Raw genomic sequence first — 22003 nt, 5'->3', positions numbered from 1 at the left:
AGATGTGGTGGGATAAAACACAGGGTTTTCACTAATTAACTGTGTGACCCCAGACAGAAATTTGTATTTTAAATTTCATCATCTGCAAAAAGAAAAAGTCGGTTAAAAAAAATGATCTATAAGTCCCATACTGAGGAAACAAATGCAGCCATGAAAGTCATCCCCAATCTGAAACCAACAAGCCATGGACAAATGAAAATACTGACCTACAATATACTGCCAATGTATTTCTGATAGTTGCTCTCTACCCTCAAATATACAAAATTCTAGATAATAATAATAAAAAATACTAAATAATCACAAATACAGTTTTACTTTTTATCTGAAAATTCTCTCAGGCTTCAATGTCATTTAAAACAAAGTTGAGGAATTTTAACTATTGTGGGAAGCATTCTCTCTCCTGACTTAAAATCATGAGGGAAAAAGAAGGAAGGAAAGGAAGAAGGGAGGGAGAAAGAAAAAAAGAATCATCATTTTGTCTGAACTCTCACTTCCCCAGATATGGAAAAGGGTCACTGATCACCTAGAACATGAGTGACTGCACATGGGCAGTAGAGTATCTTTCTGTAGACACAGGTCAGGCTGGTTCCCTCTGTGGTATCAATAAAAATACTTCCCGGTGAAAGTGAGTTTGTTCACCTGGTATAGTAAGTATTCATATCCAAGTCACCTCAATCAAAACCCCATACAGTTTATTTTGTTTTGCTTTGTTTTTAAGATAGGGTCTCCTTGTAATCCCAGCTAGCCTGGAACTGGTTATGTAGACCAGGCTTGCCTCGGTCTCAGAGATCTGCCTGCCTCTGACTCCTGAACACTTGGTTTAAAGGTAGATACCACCTCCCCCAGCAAGTTACTGTTTTTATTTTTTTTTTATTTTCAAAAATACCTATTTTTATTTTATGTGGATGAGTGTATTGCCTGCATGTATATATGTAAGTGTACCTGTGTCATGCAATGCCCCAGGAAGTCAGAAGAGGGCGTCAGATCCCCTGGAACTGGAGTTACGGAGAGCTGTTAGCTGCCATGTGGGTGCTGGGAACTAAACCCAGGTTCTCTGCAAGAGCAGCCAGTGTTCTTAACCACTGAGCTATCTCCCCAGCCCCAGACTACTGTCTTTAAACATATCTTGAGACAACTTAGCCATGATTCTGAAAAATCATTTAGTTAAATCTTTGCCAAATTAGGATAACAATTTAGCAAAGTATAAGATGGTTAACCGATGAGATAATGGTTCTCCTAACTTCCACATGTGTGGGGAAACCAGAATTCACCATAGTTAAGATCAAAGACCACTGGAAATGTAACAACATATATGGTAGTGTTTAGAAGACAGTTCTAGCTGGGTGTGGTGGTACATGCCTTTAATCCCAGCACTCAGGAGGCAAAGGCAGGCAGATCTCTGTGAGTTCAAGGCTAGCCTGGTCTACACAGTGAGTTCCAGGACAGCTGGGGCTACAAAGAGACCCTGACTCAAAAAGACAAAAAAAGAAAGTTCCTGTTTCAAAGGCTGGTGACCAGTTTTAAAAATGGTTCTGGAGGCATAGCCCAAGGCAAAGGAAGATGCTGGGCCAGTAGTGGAATGGTTTGAAGATAGCTTTAAGGTCATCAGTTCTAGGCTAAGCTCTGTACGGCTTCCGGCTTCCTCCTGTTTCAGTTACCTATACGCATAAGTGAAGGAATGTTTATGAAACATAAAAAATATAAGTATGTACAATATAGAAATGCATCATGTACATATGTATTGATCAGTTTGGGGTCTTTTTTTTTTTTTTTTTGAGACAGGGTCTCCCTGTAACCCCAGCTGGCATGGAGCTTACTATGTAGATCAGGATGGCCTTGAACTCAAGAGATCTGCCTGCCTCCACACCTGGCTCAGTTTAGGGGTCTTTAACTGGAACAAAAAAAGCTACCTACACTTTTCTATAGAATTGTGTACACATAGTACAAATCCACGTATATGTATTTTAAATTTTCTTTTCTTGAGACAAGGGTTTCTAGCCCAGGCTGGCCTTTAACCCCCTAAGAAGCCAAGCATAACCCTAAACTTCTGATCCTTCTGCTCCATCTCTCAAGTCTTAGAATTACAGGTGTGTACCACCATACCCTAAACAAATATATATTACTAATAAAAAAATACATATAAAATACATCCATTTATTAATAAACATGCTAAAATAATTCTGAAAGGCTCAAAATCACTTTTCTTTTTTCATTATGTTAATTTAAAAAAGTTTATTTATTATTTTTATTTTATGTGTATGCATGTATTGCCTGCATGTAGGTAAGTGCACCCGTGTCGTGCAATGCCGGCGGAGGACAGAAGAGACTGTTGGATCCCCTAGAACTGGAGTTAGCTGCCATGTGGGTGCTGGGATACGAACCTGGGTTTTCTGCAAGAACCAGTGTTCTTAACCGCTAAGCTATCTCTCCAGTCCCTATTGTTTTAATTTTACATGTATTAGTATATTGCCAACATGTATGTAAGTACACCCGTATCATGCTATACCCTTGGAGGTCAGAAGAAGGCGTCAGATCCCCTAGAACTGGCGTTACTAACAGTTGTTAGCTGCCACGTGGGTGCTGGGAATTGAACCCAGGTCCTCTGCAAAAGTAGCCAGTGCTCTTAATCTCTGAGCCATCTCTCCAGCCTCCTCTCTTTCTCTCCATTCTTTTTTTTTTTTTTTTTTTTTTTTTGAGACAGGGTCTCACTATATAGTACTGGCTGGCTTGAGACTCACTATGTAGACCAGGCTGGTCTCGAACTCACAGAGACCTACCTGCCTCTGCCTCCTGAGTGATGAGATTAAAGGCATGCTCCACCAAGCCTGGCAAAAATCACTTTAAAAATATCAACTTCTGATAATTTTTAGTATAACAAATTCATTGAGAATTTTTTTCTTTTAAAAGACAGGGTCCTATGATGTAGCTAGCCAAGCTAGCCTTGAACTTGAGATCCACCTAACTTGAGTCTCCTGAGTGTTAGGATTACAGGCATGTACCACCATCCCTGGCACTTGAGAATTTTGGTAAGTGTTTAGTATGTTTAGATATGAATCCCTACATACACTCTTCCAGTCTTTCCCAGTTATAAACTATAAAACTTCCTGAAAAGGACAGAAGAGGGAAGTGCCTCACCTTGATAATTTTTTCTACACCTGAAGAGCAGATCATGTAGGTGTGGGGGTTAAACCGGACTTGGTTAACAATGGATCGATGCCCTTTCAGCACCATGAAGGCTCCATTGACCACCCTGCCAATGCCACCTGGGAAGACAGAAGGAGACAAAAATTGAACATTGAAAGCAAAACAGGTTCTAGTAATGACATATAAACAACTTTGAAGAGGAGCTGGGATTTTTTTATTAACCCAACTGTAAGCAGAGTGCATAATCTCACAGATAAAGTTGCTATGGAAAGAGGGATAAGAAACACCTCTCAGCATATGTGCTCTTACCAAGAGGCTTTATTTAGCCTGTAAGCATTGCCCACGCTCACCCACAGCAATTCCATTGTCAGTGAACCCAAAGCCACTTAAAGTTTCAAGTTTTTGGTCTCCAAGTTACAATCTAAGTATTACTTAGAAAAAAAACATGAAAGCAAAATCAGATTGAACTGCTTGGGACTAGTCAGGCTGCTGAGCAAGGAACATGCAAAACAAGAAGCATGTGATGACTTAATACACAAGGCATCTTTGATCTGTTTAGCCCCCAATTTATACTAAGATGACAAGAGAGCAGGGAGAAGCACAAAGAAAATAATGGGAAGAATCCTTTTTTCTGCACCTGGATAGCAGGAAAAAAATAAAAGATAAAAGCAATGTGGACTACTTTCATAATAAGCAAGGTCCAAGTGTCCAATTTGAACTAGAGTAAGTGAGATGGCACAGAAGACAAAGGCACTTGCTACTAAGCCTGATGACCTGATTCCTGGGTACCATATTGTGGGAGAAAATCAACTCCAGAAAGTTGTCCTCTGACCTTCACCCATATGGACTTCTTACCCAACCCCAGTAAATAAATAAAACATGATTTAAAAATTTAAAAAATATTTGAACTAAAGAGTGGGCCTTATGTATGATTCTAGTCAAGAGGCCACTGATAAACAGATCTGATCATTGATGAACTTGGAAGAAACTCAGAGATTCTGAGAAATCAACAACAGCTGAGTACACATAAACATGGCAAAATAGGATGCACCCAGAAACAAACTAAAGAGTGTTCATTATTTGATCAATTACTACATGGTGCCTATACAGTACAAGTAGGCAGTTTCTGTTCCACATGTCCCATTCCACTCCCAGCAATACTTTCCTCAACACTCATTCCAAACATTTCTCAATGTCTCAGTGAAAAAACAAGGACTACAACAAGGTGCCTTCCCCCAAATAAACTCTTTCAAGAAATTCTTCTGCATCTGGCCTCCTGGTACAACACCCCTTTTGTTCCATGGATAAAATAGGTTATCATGGTGGGACACAGGCATGTCCAACCAATGGGCTACAATGCATCCCAGGATAAGAATTAGTGCAGCCCAACATGTTTGTAAATGATAGGCTCAAGTCATAAGATCAAAATGGTGACACCCCTTCAAGGCAATCTGAGTGCCTAAGGGTGGGATGGGAGTAAGAAAGATGGGTTTGGTCAAAAGAAAAATAAAATCAAAAAAATGAGAGGACAGGGATCCATGAGGGCCTAAGGTCCTAAAACAGTTGTCTAGATATGGGAATCACAGCAACCCTGAGAGTACTGGCCAAGTTTCATTTCTGTTGCTGTGATGAAATACCCAACAAAAGGCAACTTAGAAGAGAAAGGGTTTATTTTCACACACAATTCCAGGCTATACAGTCCATTAATGAAGGGAAGTCATGGCAGCAGGAACTTGAGACAGCAAGTCACATCACATCCAGTCAAGAGCAGAGAGAAAAAGCACATGCTTAGTACTCAGTTTTCTCTACTCAGTCTAGGGCCCCAAATCAGGGAATGGTGCTGCCCAGTTTCAGGCTGGGTCTTCCCACATGAATTAAGGCAATCAAGACCACCCTATTTCCAGACATGCCCACAGGCCTGATCTAGACAATAGGTCATTGAGAGTCTTTTCCCAGGTAACTCTAGGTACTGTCAGGTTAACAATGAAAACTAACAATCACAAGCACCTTTGTGTCTATTTCTTTTGTAGGAAAGGTTGATTTGACAAGGTGCATGGTTCTCTGACTTATATTTTCCAACATCCTATTGTTGCCCCTACCTCCACCATTGGACTGGTCACCAGCAAAGAAAGTGTGTTAAATCTAATAGCAATTGTTTCTTAATTGTTTCTTGTTAATTGTTTCTCCTTCCTACCTAAGCTGGTACCACTGGTATCTAGCAAATCTAAAAAAGGGATAAAAGTAAATACAGCCAAGGGTCTAATGGTAAGAACAAGGTACAGAAAGAATTTCAACCATTTGTGAAAGTAACCAAGGCCATGTTCACAGAATCATAGCAATGAATGGGCTTGAAAGAGGGGATCTGTGTACAGCTTCTTAAACTGTGTGTTATGGTGAGTCACATAGCTGAATGTGGGGGTTACAAAAGAACTGTCAACAATAAAAGGTTTCTGAACATCCGACAACCCAAGCTAAAATGTGTAATGAATCCCAGCTGTTTCTGACAGCCTTTACCCATGTTGCATTGCACAACTTCCTTCTAACCTTGGTTTTGAACACAACGTGGGCATTCTGCACTATGTATGTGGTGACGCCATGCAACACCAATGAATACTGCCTCAAACATCCCAGCTTAGATTTGACACTATTTGTGTCATGGGTTGTAATGTCTTTACTGTATGAACTTTTCTGTTCTTATAGAAACATAATTACTTGTGTGAAACAAAGTCTTAAAATTTGTTTTTGTGTATAAGTGTTTTATCTGCATTTATGTGGGTGCACCTCATGTGTGCAATGCCCACAGAGGCCAGAAGGAGTAAGATCCCCTAGAACTGGAGTTATAGATAGATGTGGGCCACGATATGGGTGCTGGGAACCAAATCCAGGTCTACAAAAGCAGCCAGTACTCTTAACTACTGAGTCATCTCTCCAGTCCAAGAACATACTTTTTAAATACTTGCCTAATTTGAAAACATGTTGACTTTTGTAAAATATTGTTAAATTTTCATTTGGGATTAAGACAAAATGTTCAACAATTTGTGAATTAACTCTAAACATACTTCTGTAATTTTAAATATTCACTCTTATTACTTAAAATATTTACTTTAAGCTGAGCATGGTGGGGTATGCCTTTAGTAACAGCACTCCTGAGGCAGAGGCAGGTGGACCTCTATGAGTTCAAGGCCACCCTGGTCTACATAAAGTTCCAGGCCAGCTGGGACTACAGGGAGACCCTGCCTCAAAAAGATCTAAAAACTTTTAATTTTATGTGTATGACTGTTTTGCCTACATACATGTATGTGTACCATTTATGTGCCTGGTTCTTGTGGAGATCAGAAGAGATCCCCTAGAACCAGAGTTATAGATTGTTAGTTGCCTGCCATGTGCAAGCTGAGAACCAAACCCAGAGCCTCTACAAGAGAAGTGCTCTTAACTGCTGAGCCATCTCTCCAGCTACTACTTTTAGTACTTCTTAAAATTGTGTTGTATATGTATATATGAATATATGTGCCCATAGAGGCTAGAAGTGTAACATTCCCATGGAGCTGGAGTTACACGCAATTGTGAGCTGCCCAACACAGGTGTTGGGATCTGAACTTGGGTCTTCTGCGATCTGTACATTTAACTGCTCAGCCATTTCCTCAACCTTACTTGTGCCATCTTATACTACGTATTACATGAAACAGCACTCTTGGCATTGATGATTATGTAGTCGAAGTTTCTAGCAGTTCTGAAAAATCTTGAAGATGCTCTAAAATTAAACAAGTAAGCTGGAAATGTAGCTTAGTGGTGGAATGCTTGTCCAACATGCCCAAAGCCCTGGGTTAGATTTCCAGTAGTGTAATAAATAAAAGTGCATCTTTCTCATTAGGATACAAAATTGCTTTCATTTTTAATAAATGATAAAATTATACAGGCGCCAAATAATTTTTTAAAATAAATTTTAAAAAATACTTATTATGTGTAGGAAATGTAGCTTAGTGGTGGAATGCTTGTCCAACATGCCCAAAGCCCTGGGTTAGATTTCCAGTAGTGTAATAAATAAAAGTGCATCTTTCTCATTAGGATACAAAATTGCTTTCATTTTTAATAAATGATAAAATTATACAGGCGCCAAATAATTTTTTAAAATAAATTTTAAAAAATACTTATTATGTGTAGGAGTATATTGCTTACATGTATGTAAGTGCACCTGTGCTGTGCAATGCCCATGGAGGCCAGAAGAAGGCACTGGATCCCAGGAAACCAGAGTTAAAAGATGTTTGTGCTGGGAACCAAACTGGGGTCCTCTGAAGAATAGTCAGTGCTCTTAACTGCTCAGCCAACTCTCCAGTCCCCTAAAATAAATTCTTATGACTTTCAGTAAATGTTTGATTTGTATACAAATGTTTGATTTGTATACCTACTATACTTACATACGCAAGGTTCTATAAAGGTTTCTCAAGTGAAAATGGGTCACAAGTGGAAAAAGTCCTACTCTGTAGTATAGTTCTTGGGTTTCAAACAACTGGTTTTTAGCTGCTACTGTATAGTTTATGTAAAATGATTGCCGAGCTCAATCATGACATAATCACTAATAGTGTGTAACAACAAATCGACTAGCACATACTTAGGAAAAAGGACCTGTCTGAACTGTTATTTGTTTAAAGTTCTATACAATAGTCATTTCTTGACACCATCTGCTCTGGCTGGCTTAGCTGAACATGCTGGCACTTGTTTGTAGGTTTCATTCAAAAGTCAAAGCTAGAGCTGGAGAGATGACTCAGTGGGTAAAGCTTGTCACACAAAACAGAACACTACTCTCTCGTCAACTTCAGCTACTTGTTTCTTGCCAATGTCATTGGCTTCAGAGTCCTCCAAAGAATGACTATGGTTTCAATTTAAAAGCTAAAAGCAAGGTGATCAAGATTTCTTGATGCCTTTATCTAAGAGCAATTGATTGATCATGAGGGGAAGTGGTCTTTAGTGGCACTTGCAAATAAAGAAGACATGTATTTTGTAGCAAAATCAATTCCAAACTGCAATGAAATATTATTTTGTCAGAATCTTTGAACTTCTTCACCCTTTTCCTAGGAACCCATTAATTAGGATGACGAAAGTATTAAAGTAGTAGAGAGGGACCAGGCGACCGGAAAACATGAAATTAAGAAGCAGGCTGAGTGTGATGGTGTAGGCCTGTAATCCCAGTTCTCAGGAGGCTGAGGAAGGAAGATTCTGAGGTTGAGGCCATGGGCTTCACAGTCAGATGCTGTTCCAAAAAGTATCAAAAAAATTTAGTAAAGCAGAAAATAAAATCTGCATTTCCAACCAGAACATAAGCCCTCATGAAGAGGAAAATAACTTCAGTCTTACAGATTTTGATGCTGACATACCCAAGATAGTAAGAATAGAGGCATCCATATAAGAACCAGGCAAATGAAAATTAGTGAAGAACTGTCAGGAATGGTGTAAAATTCTACACCCCAGCAAAACAATTACCATATAGGAAATGCTTCTAACAATCATCAACAAAATCCTTTAACACGTACTGATAAAACTGTGATCAAATACACCAAAATTACCTTCTTGGGCTTAGGAAACTTCAGCATATGTTGGTATATGATATTCACCAAAGACTCCAATGGTTAATTCAGTCTTTAACCTAACTGATTTTATTTGATCTATATGATTCAACACAGCTTGCTTCCTCCATGGTGCTCCTATGACTTTATTGATTTCCCTTCTTCTCTTTCTTTTCTTCTTGTTTTGTTTTGAGACAAGGTCTCCCTACAGTCACAGTTGACCTGGATCTCACTATGTAGCCCAAGCTGGCCTTGATCTCACAGACATTTGCTCACTGGGATTAAAGACATGGGCTACCAACTACCAACCAGGACAACTACTTTTTTTGTTGTCGTTCTACCTCAGTCTCCCAGAGAGGATTACAGGCATACATCAGCATACTTGGCCTTGGTCACTCTTTCCTGATCTTCTTGGCTTTTCTTCTTGACTTTGAAACACTGGAAACCTTAGGGCTCAGTCCTTGAGCTCCTTCTCTTGACAAGCTGACTTCTGTGCTTGGGGATTTTGTCTTTTACAGTTTTAATTACTACAAACATACTAACAACACAAATTTTTATTACTAGGTCAGACCTTTCTCTTAAACTTTGTATTGCCAAGAGATATTTCAAACTATCTACCCTTTGCCCATCTTTCAAGAAATTCTAAATGGTCTGACTTCTTACATGTATCGCTCATGTAACCTTAGGACCTGGCTTCAAGCTACCACCATCACATGTCTTCTGAGACACCTAGTAGTTCTCCCCATTTCTTTATCCCGTGTTGTGCAATGCCTGTGGAGGTCAGAAGAGGCTGTCGGATCCCCTGGCACTGGAGTTATGGACAGTTGTTAGCTGCTATGTAGGTGCTGGGATTTGAACCTGGGTCTTCTGCAAGAACAACCAACGTTCTTAACCACTGAGCCATCTCTCCAGCCCATCTCCCCATTTCTATGCTTGACAGCCCCACTCCTACCATTTATCCTCAACTCAGCAACCACAGCAGTCTTTCCAAAATAGGTCATATCATGTAGCTCCTCTGCTCATCATTCTGTAGTGGTTCCCTAGTTACTCAATAAAATCACATAGTGGGATATCCATGCCCCCACCCCTCCTGGCTTACTTACCTTAGACCTCATCTCTCACTGTGCACACCTCCTCCACCACTCTCCTTTGGCTTCAACCCATCAGTGTCCACATATGTCAAATACATTAGACCTACTCCTACTTCAAGACCTTCCTGCAGGTTTCCCTGCAATGCTCTTCCCCTAGACTGCTGCATACTTCTCTCTCCTACCACTCTGAGGTAGGTCTTTGCTCAAATGTGACCTTCTCAATGAGGCCCCTACTAAACATCCAATCAAAAATCGAATATGTTGCTGGGCGTGGTGGTGCACGCTGTTAATCCCAGCACTTGGAAGGCAGAGGCACGTGGATCTGAGTTCAAGGCCAGCTGGGTCTACATAGTGAGTTCCAGGACAGCTGGGGTCCCCTTTGTAAAAAAAAAAAAAAAAAAAAAAAAAAAAAATCAAGTATCTTGACCCCACCACCACCAATATAATTTCCTATACTCTACTCTGATGTGCTGTTTACATAGCATGACCAATCTGTTGGACATTCTGTACTATTTATGTCTACTAGGTTTCCTTCACTAAGAATAAACTCAGTGATAGCAAGGCTTTTTTTTGTGTCTGCGATATCCCCCGTCTCTAGACAGTGCCTACCAGTATGCTTTCAATAAATACTTGATAAGTGAATGAAAAGATGAATACATTACACTGTGGAATACAAGCATGCAAGAAGAGAAAAGAATCTCTACTTCTAGGCTCTGTTACCCAGTATGTGGATTATTCAATTGTTTCTGTCTCCATGTTCCCGATGCCAATTTTGGATGTTTCTTATAGTGACAGCAGAGAAATATGAGTAGCTAAACTGCCACCTATCCTTCAGGGAGCTTTAAAATGTTAGTTCCGTGAAAACTTACCAAGTTCCTAAAATCTCTTCATACTCTCCTTAATTATCTTTTTTATGGCCCTTAAAATCCACTTTTAAGTTGAATGTGTGCACGTGCAGGCACACAAGCATGTAGGCATACCCCTTTGCTTATCCCCCTTATAATGGACATTCTTGGAAGTCAAGAAAATATTTATTGGCTGAAGGTGTTGCCCAGTGGTAATTTGTCTAGTATGCTCAAGGCCCCAGCACTGCAAAGGAAAATAAAAATGTTTATCTTTGGATGGTCCATACAGCTTTGCAATGATGTCTTATCTAAGATACCTAGTAAGTGAACAAATTGAAGTAAAACCCCTCATCATTTTCTCTGGAACAAAGCTTGAAAAAGAAGAAGGCTAAAGCTATTACCTGCGAAGGTGAGGCTTGGTAAGTTAACTGTTAAGAAAATTAACTCCACTAATAGAATTAAGAATTAAGAGTTTAAAAGTTTAAGCCGGGCATGGTGGCGCATACCTTTAATTCCAGCACTTGGGAGGCAGAGGCAGGCGGATCTCTGTGAGTTCAAGGCCAGCCTGGTCTACATAGTGAGTTCCAGGACAGCTGGGGCTACAAGGAGATCCTGTCTCAAAAAAAGAAAAAAAGAATTCAGAGTTTAAAACATGAAGGGCAAAAGACACTTCTCTGCCTGGCATAGTTAAAAGAAGTGCCCAAACAAACCTTAGCATTTCCAAGACCTGAATGAACAACTGCAGGCTTCAACATTCAAACAACAGAGATATGTAACAAGGACACTGACAACAGAGAGGGAGGAGTGGCTGCCTCTTGAGGATCATGTATCTACTTAAGAGATGAGAGACACCAGATGGGGACAATGCTCAGTATAGCTCAAAGACCTCCCAACAGGCAATGCTTAATTGTACAAAAAGTGAATTATACTGATTTCTTTCCTCATATGTACTTCACATGTGTGTCTGCAACCAACGACCTATGACCAATTAAAAACAGCTGTTTTTCCACTTACATTAAAAGAAAAAACAGATGCCTAAGCCTAAGAGAGCAAATGCAAGTCTAGGAAAAGGAAGAGAAGGCCAACAAGATGGCTCAGCAGGTAAAGGCTCTTGCCAGCAAGCCCAACAACCTGAGTTTGATCCCTGGAACCCATATAGTGGAAGGCGAGAACTCCTGTAAATTGTCCTCTGACCCTTACACACGTGCCACACACATGTATGCACGAATGCACATGTACTAAAATAAATATACAAAAAAGGAAGAGTCAGCATCTACACACATATGCACACCATTCCAGCTATTTCTAGCCTACTTGTGTAGCCTGCTGCCTGTGAGGGTGGATGCAATGACTTGACAGTGAAAATGCATGTTTCTCCCTTTCATTCAGGAAAAGGTCTGCCAAATAAGGGAAGCCTTTTAATTTACCAATGAGTTGGGTCAGGCATGGTGGCACACACCTTTAATTCCAGCACTTGGGAGGCAGGGGCAGCCTCATTTCTTTGAGGAACTACAAAATAAAGCATCTCTGAAGAACACCTAGAAAGTGACACCAGACCTACCTTGTAGGAAGAGAAAGGGGAATCGGGTACATGAGCCCAGTAGAAGGTGGGAACATGGCAAGAACGTGGCCATCTGCTAGACAAGGAATGGAGCCTTAGGAGAAACAACCTGCTGGCTGGCACCCTGACCTTCCAGAAATATGAGAAAATATACTGTCTTTTTTTTTTTTGGTCTTTTTTGAGACAGGGTCTCTCAGTAGCCCCAGTTGGCCTGGAACTCATTATGTAGACCAAGCTGGCCTTGAACTCTTGGAGCTCAGCCTGGCTCTGCCAAGTGCTGGGATTAAAGGCCTGTGCCACCACACCTGCTATACTAGGTCTGTTAAGCCATCCAGTTTGTGGTATTCTGTTATTGTAACCCTGACAAGTGGTTCATACCCTAAGGCAGTACTTGGGAGGGGGGCATCCAAAACCAAAACAAAGCAACATAATCCTACCTTCTATTCTGTTGCTGATTTCCATTATTTCTTCATATAAGAATGGGAAAAACTACAAAGAATAGCTCCAGAAGAAAGTAACTTCTGTATTTTAAAAATTACATTGGCTTAATAGCTAAAAGTTTTAGCCAGGCCTGGTGGCGCTCATCTTTAATCCCAGCACTTGGGAAGCAGAGGCAGGTGGATTTCAAAGAGTTCAAGGCCAGCCTGGTCTACATAGTGAGTTCCAGGCCAGCTGGGGCTACAGGGAGACCATGTCTCAAAAAGACCAAAAAAAAAAAAAAAAGTTTTGGGGCTGGAGAAATGGCTCAGCAGTTAAGAACACTGGCTGCTCTTGTAGAGGACCTGGGTTTGATTTCCAGCCCCACATGGCAGCTAACAACCATCTGTAGTTCCAGTTCCAGGGGATCCAATGCCCTCTTCTGACCTTCACAGGGATTGCATGACATGGGTGCACTTACACACATGCAGGCAATACACTCATACACATAAAATAAAAATAATAAGGGGTAGAGAGATGGCTCAGTGGTTAAGAGCACTCAGTACTCTTGCAGAGGACCCAGGGTCAGTTCCCAGCACCCACATGGTAGCTTCACATCCATCTACACTACAGTTCCAGGGGATTAGACACCCTCTTCTGGCCTCTGAGAGCACTATATGCACATTGTGCATTTACATAAACGCAGCCAAAACACTCATACACATAGAATTAAAAAATGTAAAAATTAAATGAAATACTAAAAAAAAATTAAAAGCATTGAAGCTTAGGTTATTTCTCAGTTTATCAACCTAGGATCTGTGGGGTAGGAATCTTGAGTCAGAACAACCTCCAACAACTAGTCTTGGTCTGTACAGCGGACTGCTGTTGTCGCATCTGGTTGTGCTTCAAAGGAAAGCTGCTTCTCTTGTACTTCCACATATTAGAAGGAAAGCTCTTTTTTAAAAAATATTTTATTTATTATTTTTATTTTATGTGTATGAGTGTTAGCCTGCATGTAAGAAAGTGCACCCATGTTGTGCAATGCCCAAAGAGGACAGAAGAGGTTGTCAGATCCCCTGAAACTGGAGTTATGGACAGTTGTTAGCTGCCATGAGAGTGCTGGGACTCAAACCTGGGTCTTCTGCAAGAACAGTCAGTGTTCTTAATCGGTGAGCCATCTCTTCAGCCCTGGAAAGCTCTTTTATAATTTATTTAGTAACTAGACCACAGCAACTGGAACCCCCACCCCCACCCCAAAGTTTTAAAAGTTTGGTAATAATATTAAATTCAACAATAGGCAAAGCTGAAAACTTCTCTCAATTCTGAGCACTAGGCACATCTATGTCATATACTTGACAGAGTCCACTATTATTTTTCTAATGGCCATTTTCCAGTTTCATGTCATATATCACCTGGAGATTGTTGTATTGAGCTGTCCTCAAAAGAAAAACCAGACATTTTTAAAGCAGTAGGTAATTCTAAGCAGGTGAAAGCTCTATTATAAAAATAAGGTGTGATGCCAGGCATGGTGGCACATGCCTTTTAATCCCAGCATTCGGGAGGCAGAGGCAGGCGGATCTCTATGAATTCAAGGCCAGCCTGGTATACATAGTGAGTTCCAGGCCAGCTGGGGCTACGGGGAGACCCTGTCTCAAAAAGACCAAAAAAAAAGAAAAAAAGGTGTGAAAGCTCAGATGGCTTAGAACCAAATTTATGGAAAACCATAGGCTTTTCTCAAAATACATCTAGAGCAAATACAGAAATTATCTGACGTCTGTTTGGAGTTATCAAATTTCAGGAAACACACCTGTTTGTCAACAGAGAAGGCCTCCTTTAGTTAACATCACCAAGGAAGCTAACAGAAGGAAAGGCCCTAACCAAGCATACATAAAATAGTTAAGGAGGATGTGCTGATGGTTAAGGGAAAGCATGTAACAGAAAGATAAAAAAAAATTCTCATGTGAAACAGGAAGTAAAAGAGAGAATTAAGGTCTAAAGAAAGGTTCTTAGGGGCTGGGCTTGGTGGCATAAACCTATAATCTCACCAATCTGGAGGCTGAGGGAGGAGGAGTGAGAGCTCCAGGCAAGTCTGGGCCATATAGCGAAGCCCTATTTGAATGAACTACGTCCAACCTCCCAAAAATGAGTGAATGAAAAAAAGAAAGGTTTGGGGCTTCAGAGATGGCTCAGTGAGTAAATGTACTTGCTGCCAAGCCTGAAGACCTCAGTTCAATCCTTGGGACCCACATAGTGGAAGGAGAGAACTCACTCTTCAAAGTTGTCCTCTGGCCTCCACATGCCTCACATGTGTCCACAGACATATTAACAAACACATATACAAAATAAATAAATGTAGAGCTATATGTGGTGGCACATGGGAGGCAGAGCTAAGCCAATCTCTATGAGATAGAGGGCAAGCCTGATCTACATAGTGGGTTCTAGACCAGCTGGAGCTGCAGGGAGACACTGTCTCAAAAATACCAAAACAAACAAACAAACAAATAAATAAATGTAAATTTTTAAAAAAGATTCTTAGGAAAGAAAAAAAAATCTAAACATCATTTGAGTCATATGATGTGAGAGTAAGGAGGCTGGAGAGATGGCTCAGTGGTTAAGAACATTGGCTGTTCTTGCAGAAGACCTGGGTTCGAATCCCAGCACCCACATGGCAGCTAACAACTGTCTGTAACTCCAGTTGCAGGGGATCCAACAGCCTCTTCTGTCCTCCGCAGGCATTGCACGACATGGGTTCAATTACCTACATGCAGGCAATACACGTATACACATAAAATAAAAATAATAAAATATTGCCGGGCGTGGTGGCACACACCTTTAATCCCAGCACTCGGGAGGCAGAGGCAGGCGGATCTCTGTGAGGTCAAGGCCAGCCTGGGCTACATAGTGAGTTCCAGGACAGCTCTGGCTACAGGGAGACCCTGTCTCAAAAAGACCAAAAAAAAAAAAAAAACCCCAAAACCAAAACCAAAACCAAAATACTAAAAACAAAAAGATGATGTGAGAGTCAAACCCAGCTTCTAAATTTTATTTTAAAAATTCCTCTTTTCTATAAATTGCTTTTGTTTAAAAAAAAGTATAGCTGGGTCCAAGCACTTGGGAGGCAGAGGCAGGCAGATCTCTGTGAGTTCAGGCAAGCCTGGTCTACATAGTGAGTTCCAGACCAGCTGGGGCTACAGGGAGACCTGTCTTAAAAAGACAGAAAAAAATTAATTTTTTAAAAAAGTGGTATATTTTGAGCCAGGTGTGTTGGTTCATGCCTTTGATCCCAGCACTCGGGAGGCAGAGGCAAATAGATATCTGGGTTCAAGGCCAGTCTGGTCTACATTGTGAGTTCCAGGCCAGCTGGGGCTACAGGAAGACCCTGACTCAAAAATATCAGAAAAAAAAAAAAAGTTTATCTGTTTGTTGAGATAGATCTTTCCCTCAAGGCAGTGCAAGTCACAGGACAAGAGAGCCAAGCACAGTGGTAGGTTCATGCTGTGGGGACATACTCACCTGCTTCTGGATCTGCAGGAATTCTCCACATGTACAGGTTGAAGTCATCAGAGCCTGAAAGGATATACTGTTGGTACAAAAATGACATGTTACATATTATTTTATAATTGGAGAGAAAATTATTCAACTATACATATAATACATATCATATAGTAATAAACATAGCTTTATGTCTATATTATGCTGTACTGAGAGAAACTTTAAACAACAACAAACAAACAAAACCAGGGCCAGTAAGGCGGCTTACTGGGTAAATAAGCACTTGCTGTGCAAGCCCCATGACCTGAATTTGATCCCCAGATACCACTGTGGAAGGACAGAACCATTTCCTTAAAAGTTGTCCTCTGATCTTCACATAGGCCCACAATAGTAATAAATAAAAAATATGAAAACTGTATAAATGGGAAAAATTTAAGGCACCACACAGCAAATAGCCTCATAAAAATACTTGGAAAGGGCTGGAGAGATGGCTCGGTGGTTAAGACCACTGCTCTTGCGGAGGACCTGGGTTCAATTCTCAGCACCCACATGGCAGGTAACAACCATCTGTAACTCCAGTTCCAGGGAATCTGATGCCCTCTTCCGACTTCTGAGGGCATTGCATGCAGGCAACACTTATACACAAAAAATAATACTTAAAAAAACTTGCAGATCACATAGATTGGTGGCTAAAAACTAAACAACAAAAAACCCAATTAAATTTTAAAATGACCAAAGCACTTGAAAAAAAAAAAAAAAAACCTCTCCAAAGATGTTATGAAAATGCCCAATACTTATAGGAAAAGATGTTCAACATCACTAATAATTAGGGATATACAAATAAAAGAGACAATGAAGTATCACTTTATATCCATTAGTATGGCTGTTCCAAGCACTGTCCAGGATACGGAGAAAGTGGAACTTTTGTTACTAACATTGCTAGTGGAAATGTAAAATGGTGCAGGTTCTGAGGAAAATAGTATGGTGAGTCCTCAAAAAGTTAGCATATAGCCGGGTGTGGTGGCGCACACCTTTAATCCCAGCACTTGGGAGGCAGAGGCAGGTGGATCTTTGTGAGTTCAAGGCCAGCCTGGTCTACATAGTTCGTCCTCTTTTTTTTTTTTTTTTCCCTTTCTAAAAAAAAAAAAAAAAAAAAAAAAAAAAAAGTTAGCATATAACTATCATATAACCCAGTAATCTAACCCTTGATTATCTACCTAAGATAATTGAAAGCAAAGACTAACAAACATCTGTACATGCAAATGTATAGCAGTGCTATTCACAGTAGCTGAAGAGTAAGACAACTTGTATTCATTGACAGATAAAGGATAAACAAAATGTAGAAGAATACACAAGGGAATATTACTTAACCTTTAAAGGGAGGAAATTCTGACAGATGCTATAATGTGAATGAACCCTGAGGACATATGAAGCAAAACAGGGCAAAAGCAGAGGACAATCCTTAAATGATTCCACTTGTATGAAGTGCTTGGCATAGTGCAACTCAGAAACAGGAAGTAAAATAGTGTTGCCCAAGGGTTGGAAGAAGGTGATAATGGAGTTTCAGTTTCAGAGTTTGTGTCTGGGTTGATAAAAATGCTCTGGAGATGGACTGCAACAATGGTTGGACAACAATATAGAAGTACTAACTGCCACTGAACTGTATTTTCTTTTTTTTTTTTGGTCTTTTTGAGACAGGGTCTCCCGGTAGCCCCAGCTATCCTAGAACTCACTATGTAGACCAGGCTGGCCTTGAACGCACAGAGATCTGCCTGCCTCTGCTTCCCAAGTGCTGGGACTACAGGCGTGCACTACCATGCCCAGCTTGAACTGTATATTTTTAAAGATATATTTATATGTGTGTCTGTGTGCACCTGTGTACATACACACATGCTATAAAAGGATGTCAACTCTTATTCAGAGCTTGAATTACAGGTATCTGTGGGATACCTGGCCTATTAAATGGGTTTTGGGATCTAAACTCTGGTCCTCATGATTGTGCAATAAATACCCTTACCTTCTATTGCTCCAGCCCTAACTGCACATTAAATTTAAAGAAGATATTTGCTTGTTTTATTTTGTGTGAGTGCAATTGTGTGTGTGTGTGTGTGTGTGTGTGTGTGTGTGTGTATGCTCACGCAAGTGATGGCACTGTGTGGAGGTCAAAGGAAAACTTGTAAGAGTTGGTTCTCTCCTTCTACCATGTGTATCCCAGGGATTGAATTTAGGATGGCAGGCTTGACAGCAAGCACCTTTACCTGCTGAGCCAATTTACCAGTCCCCAAACTATCCTTTTTTGGGGGGTCTTTTTGAGACAGGGTCTCCTTGTAGCCCCAGCTGTCCTACAACTCACTATGTATACCAGCCTGGCCTTGAACTCACAAAGATCTGCCTGCTTCTGCCTCCCAAGTGCTGGGATTAAAGGCATGCGCCACCACGCCCAGCTAACTATACATTTTTAAGTAAAAATTTTTAGGACTGCTGAGGGCCTCACACATGTTAACACTGTATCACTGAATTACACTTCAGCCCCTGAACTGTACTTTTATTTGGAGGAGGCTGAGACCAAGTCTTGCTAAACCCAGGCTGGCCTGAAACTTGTCATTCTCCTGCCTCACCTTTCTGAGTACTGAGATTATAGGTATATGTCACCTTTTTTTTTTTTTTTTTGAGACAAGGTCTCCCAGTAGCCTCAGCTGGTCTGGAACTCACAGAAATCTGCCTGCCTCTACTTCTCAAGTGCTGAGATTAAAGGTGTACACCACTGTGCCAAAGAACTTTACATTTTTTAATGGTAAATTTTATATATCAGTTTATGCCACAATAAAAATTTTAATGTAGAAAATGAAAACTAGTAACTTCCTGGAGATTTTAGTGTGAGAATCAAGCAACCTGAATATCCACTGCCAGATGAGATTGTTGAATAGAAAGCCACTGTCATCCCAGCCATGACTTAGTGCCAAGGGCATAAGCAATGTCTTTTTATGTAGAAGCTTCAAATTGCTTACCTGAAAAGGGACATTATTGCTAGACCTATTGTAATTTAAGACAAATAAACACATAGTCTAACAGCAACAACAGTCTAACAATAACAATTTTGGGAGCTCACGTATTTCCAAATATTGACAAAACTGTTTTACTCTAACTGGACATCAAGATTGCTTCTGGCATTTTGGCTCCATCCGCTTATCTTTCCCTTAAAAAATAAAGACTTACAGTTTTCTAAAGAAAACTTCTAACTTGAAAAGGACATTGTGAAATTCTAAAAATAGTTTAAGACCAAACAAGCACACCACCTCATATCATAGATGTGTACTAAATACTTTACAACCATTTCAATCAATTACAGGGTGGAGATGTATCTCAGTAGTGGAGTGCCTGAGTTGTATCTGAGAGAACCTAGGTTCAATACCCAGTATGCCCCCAACCCCCAAGTCAGTTTACAAGTCTTCAAAACACTTGTAGGAGCATAAGCAAAGTAGCAAGGGTAGGAAAGTTTACAGATGAAGCAGTGCTATCTCTGTGCTAGGGCACAGTGGAAAACACTGGACTCAGTATCTATACTTGCAAAATGAGATAATGAGATTAGCTGTTCCTTGAGAAGGATTGGTGGAATCCAGATATCATGAAAGTTCCTAAGCTACTGCCCAAGTGGCCTGACACATCATTCCATAAATTCACTCAAGACAAGAAACTCAAAGGTAACTATTGTTACACTTCCATTAAAAAGGTTCTCTTTAGCCAGGTGTGGTGGCACATGTCTTTAATCCCAGCACTAGGGAGGCAGAGGCAGGCGGATCTCTGTGAGTTCAAGGTCAGCTTGGTCTACATAGTGAGTTCCAGGGCAGTTGGGGCTACACTACAGGGAGACCATCTCAAAAAGACCAAAAAAAAAAAAAAAGTTCCCTTTAGTTATGACTCTATTTTGTTGAAGTTAGGAAGTTGGAATTCAGAAGGCCAGGAACATTCCTCTCAGCCTGTTTCACAAAGATTAGGAGAAAAGATTTATTCACTATATACTAACCCAGAGTCTGTTTTCTATGCTAGACACTCTGTTGCTTACAAAGGCATGTGAGGTAATATCTGAACTCCTAAAGAGTTTATACAAAGTAGAAAATATAAAACATGTAGGTATGCAACAACCACTCCATGAAGTGAAGTTGCCAAGAGCCATTATGAGAAATAAGGGGCCTGGTGATTCACAGAAGATAAATGTGAGCACTGAGTCAACTTCAGGGAAAGATGAACCGCACGAAGGAAGGGCAAAAATAAAGTGATGGCTTTCCTACATGCTATGGGTTCAACAGGAACTATGGTCTAGCTCCCTCTCTGGCACCTGCTTGTAGCCTTCGGGCCTTCCTTCTTTGTGCTTTGTATGGTCTTCCAACTTTGAGTAGCCACATCTCTTTGTTTAAAGCCTGTCTACAGACTGCTTCAAGGAATGAGTGCTAATAGGAGTAGCCCAGCTTCCTTGTTCCCAAAGAAGCCTGATGCTTGTGCTACATATATATCCTTCCCCCATCAGGGCCAAAGTCAAATGGCCCACAGCCACAGATGGAGGCTCATCAAGTCTTTCCAGGTCTCACACTACTCTACACATCTCTGCTACTGTTTATTCCATTTCCAAAATTAGCTGCACCTGAAATTTCAACCTATATTAAGACAAAGGGAAAGAACACAGGACACAAAAGAATTAGCCACTAACCACACAAATATATATATGAAATATAACTTACTGCTTAACATCTCCTCATTTCATGCTGTTTAAAAGAAGCTATAAACACCAGGCGTGGTGGTGCACCCCTTTAGTCCCAGCACTTGAGAGGCAGAGGCAGGTGGAGCTTATCAGTCTTATTTTACTACTAAAGTACTTTCCTACTTGTTTAGTATTCACTGGGAAGAGCCCTGGAAATGTTAAAGGGACTGTCCAGACAGAATGCTGACTCAGAAGACTGCCTTAGAAGAAAGACAACACTCCCATAGAGTTAACACCTGTTGGATTTAATATGACAGCTCCTCAAATACATAGAAAATGCTTAGAATGTCCAGGTTTCCTTTCAGGGATAAGACAGGTTATCTATTATCTCTTCCACTTAAAACTTTTCTTCTACCTACCACAAGAGAATTACTTAGGACAATTTGCAAGGAGGGGGTCTCGGCCCACTGACATCTTGTCAGGCTGTTTAAGTATTAGCACACATGAAATCACAAAATACCCTGAAGAATTCGTTTATGGCATTTAGTGGTTGTCTGCTGGACTGCTGCCAGCATTAAAAGTCAGCTGCCTGGGATACTGCTGACTGTGAGAGCCTGAAATAAAAATGAGTTCATTCTTTTATTCTTTAAACAAATATTTCCTGAATGTCTATCTACTATGTGTTGGGCACTGTTCCAGGGAAGGGAATATAGAACTGGCCAAAAGAGACCCTGCACTCGGCCCTCATGAAACTAGCATTCTGAGTGGGAGAAAATTATACATACATATCATATAATGTGGGTAAATAGGACAAAGTTAGCAATATGAAATATACATATGATGTTCCTGATGGTGGAAATATTAAGGAGAAAAACTAATCATCAGGTTAAGGAGTCCAGGGAGTGGTGGGGGTTGTTTCCATTTTATATAGAGTGGTCACAGACGGTCTCTCTGATAAAATGGCATTTTGAGCAGAGCCCTAAAGGAAATGAGGGAGCAAATAATGTGGCTATCTAGAAAAGTATTCCAGAAGGGGACACAGAATTCTGAGACATTTTAAAATACAAAGTAGTGCAGGACATAGTGGCACAGGCCTTTAATTCCAGCAAAAGCAGGCAGATCTCTGGAAGTTCAAGGCGAGCCTGGTCTACATAATGAGTTCCAGGCTGGCTGGGACTACAGGAGACCCTGTCTCA

At 40.6% G+C, this 22003-nt stretch overlaps 1 protein-coding gene across 2 annotated transcripts in view; it reads right to left on the bottom strand.

Annotated features, from left to right (window-relative positions):
* Dcaf5 (DDB1 and CUL4 associated factor 5) overlaps nucleotides 1-22003 on the bottom strand; it is a 106860-nt gene that overhangs the window by 8309 nt on the left and 76548 nt on the right. For both annotated transcript variants that reach the window (XM_008845948.2, XM_029569793.1), the window contains exons 7-8: nucleotides 16133-16199; nucleotides 3136-3263 (exon numbers count right to left, since the gene is read on the bottom strand). In XM_008845948.2, coding sequence (XP_008844170.1) covers nucleotides 3136-3263; nucleotides 16133-16199 — 195 coding nt within the window. The remainder of the gene's footprint in view (nucleotides 1-3135; nucleotides 3264-16132; nucleotides 16200-22003) is intronic.

Source organism: Nannospalax galili, unplaced genomic scaffold (genome assembly GCF_000622305.1).
Source record: "Nannospalax galili isolate Female #2095 unplaced genomic scaffold, S.galili_v1.0 scaffold42, whole genome shotgun sequence".
NCBI lineage: Eukaryota > Metazoa > Chordata > Mammalia > Rodentia > Spalacidae > Nannospalax > Nannospalax galili.
Note: the sequence above shows the minus strand (reverse complement) of the source record. Positions and strands in the feature narration are given on the sequence as shown.